The 10,080-nt window shown below is 27.0% G+C and overlaps 1 protein-coding gene across 1 annotated transcript in view; it reads left to right on the plus strand.

Annotated features, from left to right (window-relative positions):
• The window catches only part of LOC107453803 (kinesin-like protein KIF21A), a 70,797-nt gene extending 63,653 nt beyond the window's left edge, over positions 1-7,144 (plus strand). Inside the window, exons 33-35 of the mRNA XM_016070760.3 lie at positions 78-248; positions 3,745-3,944; positions 6,189-7,144. Coding sequence (XP_015926246.1) covers positions 78-248; positions 3,745-3,944; positions 6,189-6,255 — 438 coding nt within the window. The 3' untranslated portion in view covers positions 6,256-7,144. The remainder of the gene's footprint in view (positions 1-77; positions 249-3,744; positions 3,945-6,188) is intronic.
• The last annotated feature ends 2,936 nt before the right edge of the window (positions 7,145-10,080 follow it).

Raw genomic sequence — 10,080 nt, forward strand, 5'->3', positions numbered from 1 at the left:
CAAAACTCATTTCTGTAAACACCTTTTTAAAGTGTATCCTATTAATTAAGTTTTACAATGTGTTTTTATTAATATAGGTATTTGAAGCAAGGGAAGATGATTTCGGCATTCATAAGCCAAAATACAGTCTTTCGCCTTTTCATGAAGATGCAATCCAAGCTCTTGCCCTTTATGATAATACTTTATTGTCTGCTTCGAGAGATAAGTCTATAAGAAAGTGGAACTTGGATACCAAACAAGCAGAATATGTAAGGATAAGAAGATTGTATTGTTTTTTGATTAGTTCTAAATAATATTATTATTGTATATTTATTTGTTACAAAATGTTTTGTTTCTTTTTTAGAAATATGTAAAGTATACGTGAGAAGAATGTTTAAAAACCAAATCTGTATTTAAATTAATCTATAATAGCAAGTTAAAATCCAGGTGTTCCCCTCTAAGAGCATTTGAATAATTATTTTTGAACACTTTAACATTATGACACTTTATAAAAATGTTTAAAAGGGCCAATAATTAAAATAATTAATTAAGGGCAAATGTTTAAAAGCAAATAAGTCATGGGAAGTTTTAAATGAGTCGTTCTTACCAAAATATATCTTTTTTCTGATACCTCTTTGAAGAGAAGGGGTTCAAAATGTGTTACTGAGATACAGTAGACACTTCTTTAATTGGGATTATCAGAGTTACAGATTATTATTATTATGTTAGACATCTTTTTGTTATAATTAAATTATATATGTAATATTTATATTAAATTATTGTATTGTATAAAATTTGCATAAATTCGATCATTAGAGATCCAGAAAGATACATTTATTAACCATCCCAATTAATTGAGTATATAATGGGAATAAATCATTTTTTATCCTTTCTGTTATAAAATTTCCACTTAATAATATTCTGTGTGAAGCATTTTGGGTGGTGTAAAATGTTATGACGCTTGGAAAGGAAGCTCTCTGTAGATCTTAGAATCCGGTGGATCAACTGCCTAGAAACAGATTTAAAAATTCTCAAAGCTATGAACTGGAAGACTCAACCCAAGAAGATTGCAGCTTGGAACTTGATTCTGAGTAAGGTCGTGGCCCACCCTGGACTGATGCATCATTGAAGAAGAATATTTTCCTATAGAATTCTTTAGAAACTAGTTAACTTCTATGTATTTAAATGTGTGAAACCCATGTTATGGCTTGTCAAGTATGTTAAAATTATTTTTCTGCTTGAGATCAGAAGATCTTATGCCTTGTGTTGCCAATACAAACATGAAAAACCAAAAGAAATATCCCTAGTGTCAATATCTTTCAATATAAGCACACAGAGGAATGTTCTCCATTCATGAACTATTCTCACTCAGGAATCAAAACTAACTGACTCCACAAAGAATAGTTTGACAGGGTATCCGCACACCTGGAAAGTCATGAATTTCGGTATTGAACAAAATTAGTCATGATTTTACTATTTTTTTTAAAAAAATCATGGAAAGTCATGAATTTAGGTCGCCAAATTGGTCTAATTTTTAAAATGGAATCCCCCGCAATGTCATGGTGTTCCAAATATCTGAATTTCTAACAAAATCCCCACTCACAGTCATATTTTATTAAAATATAAAATGTTTTTATCATGTTTTTTCAAAAAATGAAAGAAAAAACATCATTTCTAGAACAAATTATCTTTTAAACTTCTGTGATTTCAAAATGTTTGTTTATTTTATCAATTTAAAATTCTAACTAAAGCAATGCATTTTTTGTATTCCGAAATGAGAACAGAAAAATCTGGAGTATTTCTTTCCTTTCTGATGAACGAGGAAAGTATCTTTAGAATATAATTCTGCAGAAGAAAAAATTATTTGCTTTTTTTTTCCAGCTATTTTATTGCTTCAACTCTTTCTTTACTCTGTTTTTTAAATTTCAAATCTATAAATATGAAGATGCAGAATATAACAGTTTTGGTTACACCTATCATTTCAATGAATGTTACTATAATGCTCTTCAAATTTATTGTTCTGTTTTTGTCGGGGGGAATTAGTAACTTTGTTAAGTCAGGAAAAGTTCTTGGAATTAGTCATGAATTTGAAAATCTAAAATGTAGCAGATACCCTGTTTGATTTCAGTTAAATATTTACATTGAGTTTTTTGGGGGAGGGGATTATCTGGATGTAATATTTGAAGCTCTTATAAACACCAGAATTCTTTCAAAATATCAGAAAGTGTACTTCAGTCAGGGTGGCCACCCACCTGGAATTATCAGGGAATTTTTTTATACTGGAAAAAACCTGGAAAAGTCAGGGAAATTTGGATAAAAACCTGGAAAAATCAGGGAATTTCAAAGAAAAACTAGAATTTTTCTTTTAATTTAAATTATGTTACCATCCGTTATATCCACTTTTATTTAGACGTAAATTTATCATAGAGAAGTTTAAATATCATCAACTAAGCAATACTTTTCTAGCATTAAAATTCTCTTTATTATTACCCAGTTAAACTAGAATGCCATTTCAAACTCTTTTATGTTGGGAAATGAATGGAGAAATCTTTGACCTCATTGGAGGTTATGGGACTATGTAGTATAAGAAAGGCAAAAATGTGGAAGAAAGGATTAGGATATTTGCTTCTGTTCATAAAAGTAAAGTTTTTTTTTAAGTCTTCTTTTATTCTGTGGGCTGAATTAATTAATTGTTGAAGTTTGTTCCTCTGCTTGGGGGGTATTTTTTTCTTTTAACAAAATTATTCAAAATGTTTTAGTATTTTTAACTTTATAAAATTCTCAAAAAAATAATTGGTTAAAATTTAGAGATTTTATCTTGCATTCTTTTTCTGAAAGCTTTTGTCCAATGAATTATTTTTCTCAGCAAAGTTTTGTTTTGTAAGATAATTTTTCTAAGAAATTAATGTTCATTTTTTTTCCTACAACATGGAATTGCCCAGGTGTAAAAACAAAACCAATTAACTTATCTAAGCTAGGAAACCATGTTAATTTGGAATTCTTAATGCATTCTAATTTCCATTAAGAAACGGAAAAAAAGGAATAAAAGTTAAAGAATTGTATCTAGTTTTTTTTCTCTATAGAATATGCAACAAGAAATTGATAATTTTTCGTTTACAAATACTGAATATGACTTAAAACAATAGTGCTAATTTGAAACAAACAATATTATTTAAACATTTGACTTATGATATTGGTTTAAAGAAAATTATTTCAATGAATTATATAAAGAGCACTGTTTGTTTAAAATACAGTATAAAATGGCTCTATAAATAAATATAAGAATTTATTGGTTTCTAATCAACTGGAATTATTTTCTTTCGCTTAATAAAAATATATTAAACAGTACTTATCCAGGGTTGTTTTGGATCATTGCTATTTGGTACATTTTGTGCAAAAACTATTTAACACTTATAAAAAATTTTATTCATTAAAAGCGTTATTTTCTGCAAGCTAAACATATTGTTTCCTCCACATCTATTCAAGATGATATATTTAAAAAATAAAATTTTAAATGAAATACTACACTATATTGACTAATACACTAATATTGACACTTTTCATGAACCTATACTGCACTTTAGCAGGGGGGGGGGAGAAACACGCTGACCTGGAAATTTTAAGAATTTTACTGGAAAACCTGGAAAAATCAGGGAAATTTGAAACCTGCTTTGAGTGGCCACCCTGTTCAGTAAACACAATGTGTATCAATTCTTGTTTATTGTTATATTTTGTGTGCTATTCTGTATTTTTATTTATTTTCAGGTTGTGCAAAATGCACATAACGACTGCATTTGTGCTGTAAATGTATTGCAAGATCGTAATGAATTTGTCACTGGTTGCAAATCTGGTTTCCTTAAGCTGTGGTCGACTGGCTCTTTCAGGAAATTTGAAGAAATCAGAGGTCATCAGTCATCTATTAATAGCATATCTTCTAATAGCTCACTTGTTTTTACTGCATCCAAGTAAGATTTATTAAATGCTATTCATTTTCTATTTCAGTACTTAGCTTAGGTTAATCATCATATAAATAGGAAGGTTAGCATTGCGCTGGGAGGTGAAAAACATCACAATAAACACAAATGGACTGATTCATAAAGTAGATGATCATTTTGGTTGTTATACTTGGTGTATTGTCCTCTCAGAAAAAATTTTCCGTTCTGGCCTTTTTTGCAACCTGCACCCATGGAGGCCGACAAAAAATTGCAGAAGAAAACAAATATTTTTTAACAAATTCATAGGCCAGAAAATCAAGCAATAAGCTTATGACTTGCGTCAATTACTTTGGTTGTTATTTGCAATAACTAAAATTATGTAAATCTAGCTTAAATATTTTTGGAGATAAAAGCATTTTTATTAAAAACTTATTTTTTTCTTTCTCTTTTTTTTACTATAACTTTAAAAATAGTAAAATTAAACAAAATTTTTAGAGCAATTTAAAATTACGAAATTATTGTTTTAAAATTTGTTTAAAAAAATGCGCTAGGTATGAGTAGTATTTAAAATAATTCTTTAGTATTGCGTATGTGAGGAAAAAATTTAAAATTATTGTTCCATAATTTTATTGTGAATTGACTTGGGCAAATAATGGAAAAATTTGATTTAAATATCTAAAAAACATAAAGTTTCAAATAATTTTAATTAGTTCATGTACTTAAAAAAAAAACAATAAGGGTTTTTGATCTTGCTGTGTAGTTATTATAAAGTAGTGTAATTTGCAATACTACATACTAAAATTTGTGGAAAACTAGCACAAACAACAACTAATGTCTTATAAATAGTTTATAGAGAATAATATTTCAGTGTATTTTAAAAATTGAAATTAGTTTTGAAGAGGGTTATAAGCTTTTTTATGTAAGCTGTATATTTTTTCAAAATTCATTTTTATCGGAAGGCGGTACATTGGCCATTCAAGGGTCGCATTTAGCCTTTAAATCACAGGTTGTGCACCTAAATAATAAATAATACACCTTGTTTTAAATGAAATTTTCATTTAAAAAGCTGAGGAACTTCTTGAATATTTTCATACTTTTTCTTAAATTTTATATTATAAATTTATAAAAATATTGTTTTCTTATTTTTAATTGTTAAATAAAATATCACAGTGAGTTTTCAAACAAACTTCTAAGAATCACGATAAATTTAAAGTTTTGCTGTTAAAACAGCAAACTTGATTAAAACAATATGCTTTTCAATATCTTGGTGCTTAAAAAAATTTTATGCTTCGAATTAACTCTTTTCATTAAAGCCAACGTGAAATGCAATTTTAAATTTCAGTTTAGAACAGTAAATACTTTTTATTCAAAATTTGATAGACAAAATATGAACGAATTGCAGTATTTTTTTATTTTTAAAAGAAAAATGACTTTGAAAGGTAAGATTTTGTTTCATATTAGCCCTAAAGTGAAAATTTAAGATTTTTGTTTATTAATTCTGATTCATGGAAGGTTTACAGTTTTGTTTTATATTAGCTTTGATTCAGGGAGAAATTTTGATTTTCGTTTTTTGTTGTTGTTTCTTTTCTTTAGAAATCATTGTTTTAAGTCGAAAATATTTATTGTAATTTATAAAGTCTTAAGGAGGACTTTTGACATTGAAGGTTTTATTTAGAGCTGATTGTACGTAAATTATAATTCCTTTGATGCTTAAGATGATGCTTTGATGTAAAAAAAAACTATTTAGTGTGATTAAAAAAAGTGACATGAAATTTATAAAATATGATTTTCCACTAGCTGTATGCAAAATGATTTGCTGTTTAACTAACATATTTTAACTACAGCCATTTATTTTTAAATGAAAAGTACTTTTGAAACTTATTAAATACGTTGTTTCAGTATTTAAATTTTTTAAAAAGACTAGAGTAATGTTATTATGTTTCCTGATCTAAATTAATTTATCTAATCTACAATTGGGTTTTTATCTTTGCAAAATGGTGTTGTACAAAAATAACTGCGATTTTGTTTATGCAGTGATTAGTTTGCAATAATTATATAATAATTTTAACCAGTTAGAAATATTAAGTATTTTGGTTATATTGTTTTTAAATAATATTAAGCATTAGTAGTACATTTATCAGTGTTAGTAACATTTATTAGTAAAAAGAAAACTTGATTTGAATTTTAAAAAAGATCTGAGTATTATTATTTTATTTAGTATTATTTTTTTAATCAGAATTTAACCTTGTCATTAACCCTATATGTTGATTTTAGTGATTGCAAAATTGGAGTTTGGAAGCTGAGAGATGCTGGAACTCAAGGATTTCAAATGTTGAGCTGAAATTTGTTGTAAAAAATTTTCCATTATTTTGTCACTATTGTTCTAAGAGTGTGCCTTATACTAAACAGAACTAGTATTAATAGCACGAAAGTTAACTATTTGACAGTATGTATATTTTCTTGTACATCACATCGACCGGTTCATTTTTTGTTATATTTAAGTTTTTGTACATTTTCCTTTATTAAATAGTTTATTATTTTTAAAAAATTACTATGCCAGAATTAGATTGCAATGCACAGCTTTTAGTCTTTCATTTTTATCTGTCATAGGAATTCAAAAAAGAGCTTCTTTTCTCTTATGTATAATCATAGAAAACAATGTTTAAAAAAAAAATAGCATTTGTGTACCCATCTTGGAGCTAGTAATCCATTTAAAGTTTCACTATTGTGAAAAGTTTTTATAAACAATTTTTTTAATAATTTGATACATCATACATATTTTGATTAAAAATAAAACTTTTTTATGTAATGTGACTTAACACATGGTGCTCAATTATTTATATACGCATTTTTATAAATGTGTTTTTTAACTATTGTAATTAGTGTGCCTTAAAATTTCGATAAGCATTTTATAAAAAAAAATGTATTTAATTTAGTATATTGTAACAGTATTTAATACAACTATTTTTAATTCTTTAACTAAATATTAAAATAAATAATTCTTTTGAAATAACTACTAGAACTAATAAATAGTGTATTCCTGTGTTGTTTAATATTATGTTGTTGAGCATTTTTTTTTTTTCATTTCATGTTAAAAAAATTTTAATATGTTTTAGTATTCTAAAACAGTCATGTATTTAATGCAGCTATTTTTAATTCTCTGTTAACTAAATAATTATTATATTGTAGTAACAAATATTACCAGAGCTAATAAACAGTGTACATTCCTGTGCTGTTTGACTGTATGATTTGACATTTTTACTTTTTCTTTGAGTAACCAAAATTTGATAAAATCAAACCTTGTTAATGCAAAATTTCCCAATGTGGAATAGCATTTTACATGAAATACCTTGAGTTAACAATCAATATTGTATTTTAACACGAGGTTTTTAAGCTGATTATTGCAGAACGCAAAAGGCATATAGACCTGTAAACACAGATAAGGACCTAAGTGGAGTTTCAATTATTTATGTTGAGGAATATTATTCTATTTTCTCCCTTTCTAAGAGATTGAATTTGGAATCAAGCAGTGGATAGTTATTTTTCTAAATTAAAATTTATACATCTATGTATTAAATTTAAAACAAGGAAACAATGTTAGTAATAGTTCAAGGCATTAAGTCCTTTCATAACTAAGTGCCATTTCACTAAGTATCATTAATCTGTATTTTTTTTTTTCTTCTTTTAAACCAACACAAAATTATCCCACCTAAATTTGAATATACAGTTGAACCTTGTATGACGAAAGGTAGTAAAATCTATTTCGTAGTATCATATAACAGAAAACAGCCCTGTTATATTTCCCTCTGTTCATCCCAAACATCTGAGTCACTACAGTCAGGTTGTTCCCTTTCATTCAGCAATTTTGGGAGAGAAAGAAGAGCATCATCTAACAAATGAGTGATTCATGTTTCAGGGTGCGTAGCCAAATTATTCAACAAAAAATATTTTTAAGCACTTTAAAAAAAATATCACAACTAGGCAGGGTTGGAAAGTGTTTGACAATTGATGGTTTAATTGTCATTTCAAAAAAGAACCTTTTGTTGTTTTAGACAATTGTCAAAAATCATGAAATTTAGAATCATGTAAAACGAATGGCGTTCTCATACGCTAGGGACTGACAATTAGCCGAAATAGATTGGGGTTAAATTAATTGTGAAAATGTTGAATAGAACAATGTGAACTGTGTCTTTTTTCATAACTCCTAGCGAAAATTAACATGGTAAGGAAAAAATCTCATTTTGAAAAGGGGAAAATTAAGCACTTTTTAAAAACTCTCAATGAAAAAAGCACCTTTAAGGGCTTTTAAAAAACGAAAATAAGCACCTTTAAGCACTTTTTAAAAACGCTATGCACCCTGCTTTTTGTACTTAAACAAGTAATGAATGAAAGCTTCAGAAACGTTAAAATTAGCAGAAAAGTGAACTAGACAATCATTTTTTGACAAAACCATACCTGCCAACATTGGAGAAATAAAATAACAAAGATTTTACTAGCGACATCATACATAATCATTTCAGTTCAAAAGAGAAATTTGAAATAATATATGCTTTTACATTTAGCGAAGTAAAAAATTTGTATATAAATCTTAATCTAAACAATATTTTTTTAAACCATTATTTATAATAACCAACAACTCAATATACTGCAGTGCTGGCTATAGCACTAACTGTTGAGGAATAAGAGAAGTATTTTTGCCATCAGTGGATATTTTATCGCCATGTTTTTAAAAAAATTTTAATTTCAACAAATACGAAGAATATACGGGTAAACAGAAGACTTGGCAGGTATGCAAAACTTCAATAGATAACAAATTTTAGAATTCCAAGTTTTTAATGTGTATAAACTGTACTTCAGTAAAATTTTTACAAAAGTAAGAAAAGTTTAATTTTTTTAAAGCTTAAAATATTTTTAAAATATATCTCATGATAAAACTTATTACAATCTGATTCAGATAAGTTCACAAAAGCATTGGATGCTCTTTTTGTTACAGCACTATATATTAGTATTTTTATTGATTTTTAAATAGTATTAAAGTAAATAGAAAACAATTTTAATCCAATAGATTTTACAATATTACTGTATCTTGTAGTATTATAGATATTTTTCGAGGTATTTATAATTTTTGAAAATTTTACAAGAAAGGATTTTTGAACCGATGTTGAATCGCCTCAAAATTTCACCTTTTTAATTTTCTTATTTTAACTTCCTGCTATGATAAAGTTAAACAGCTTTAATATTTCTGATAATATTCTCTAATTTTTCATGTGCTTGTATAATTGGAAAAGAAAAAAAAAATTTCAACTGAAAAGGCATATTGTGAAAGAACTAGTAATAATTGTAAATCTAAAAAATGATAAATTAACTTACCTGTGAAATGCCCGAGATATGTCTTAAAAAAATCTTTTCTGTGCAACCACATATAGCGCAATAAATCACCATATTCAACGATTTCCGCCTTTATTATTTCTTCCGTTGAAATAACACAACAGTTATGTGGTTCCATTTTGAGGACAAAAATTATCATCTGCATTCTCTATTATATTAAAACTGTTGAAAGAGTACTAGATGGTATTCTGTACTTTGCTTAAATCACTGATTTTTTAAAAATCCCATCACTCAAACCACATAAAATCTTCGGTTTAATTTCCAAGTTAAGAGGCTTCTCTCATTTGCACAAGAATATTCCAATACAAGATTCAACATTATAGCAATTCCCTCAGTTGATGTCATCAATTGAAGGTGTGAAAACTGTGACCCTCCACCCAGGGCTGTCTATACTTACAGCTAGCTTCGTAGTGGGAACCAAATACCAGACTATTTTTTTTTAAAACGGCAAACTAATATATATATATATAATTTTCTTTTATTCTACTTGGGTATAATATATCCTATTTTATCGCAAAATAATAATAAAATATAGTATTTGTAATTTAAGAATTATTTAGTTAAATAGAAGGTTAAAACAGTTTCCACTACAATTTTAATAATGGAGTACTAAAACAACTCACAATAGAGCTATTGTATAATAATAATAAAATTGTTAATTGTCTTAATGTGGAATTGTTAATTGAGTTTTCTATCTCAGAAAATAACATACATCCCAAAAAGTTTGAAATAGTGAACCACTAGATGCAATTTAAAATTTTTGTTCATCAATAACCGA

The sequence above is a fragment of the Parasteatoda tepidariorum genome, chromosome 7, assembly GCF_043381705.1.
Source record: "Parasteatoda tepidariorum isolate YZ-2023 chromosome 7, CAS_Ptep_4.0, whole genome shotgun sequence".
NCBI lineage: Eukaryota > Metazoa > Arthropoda > Arachnida > Araneae > Theridiidae > Parasteatoda > Parasteatoda tepidariorum.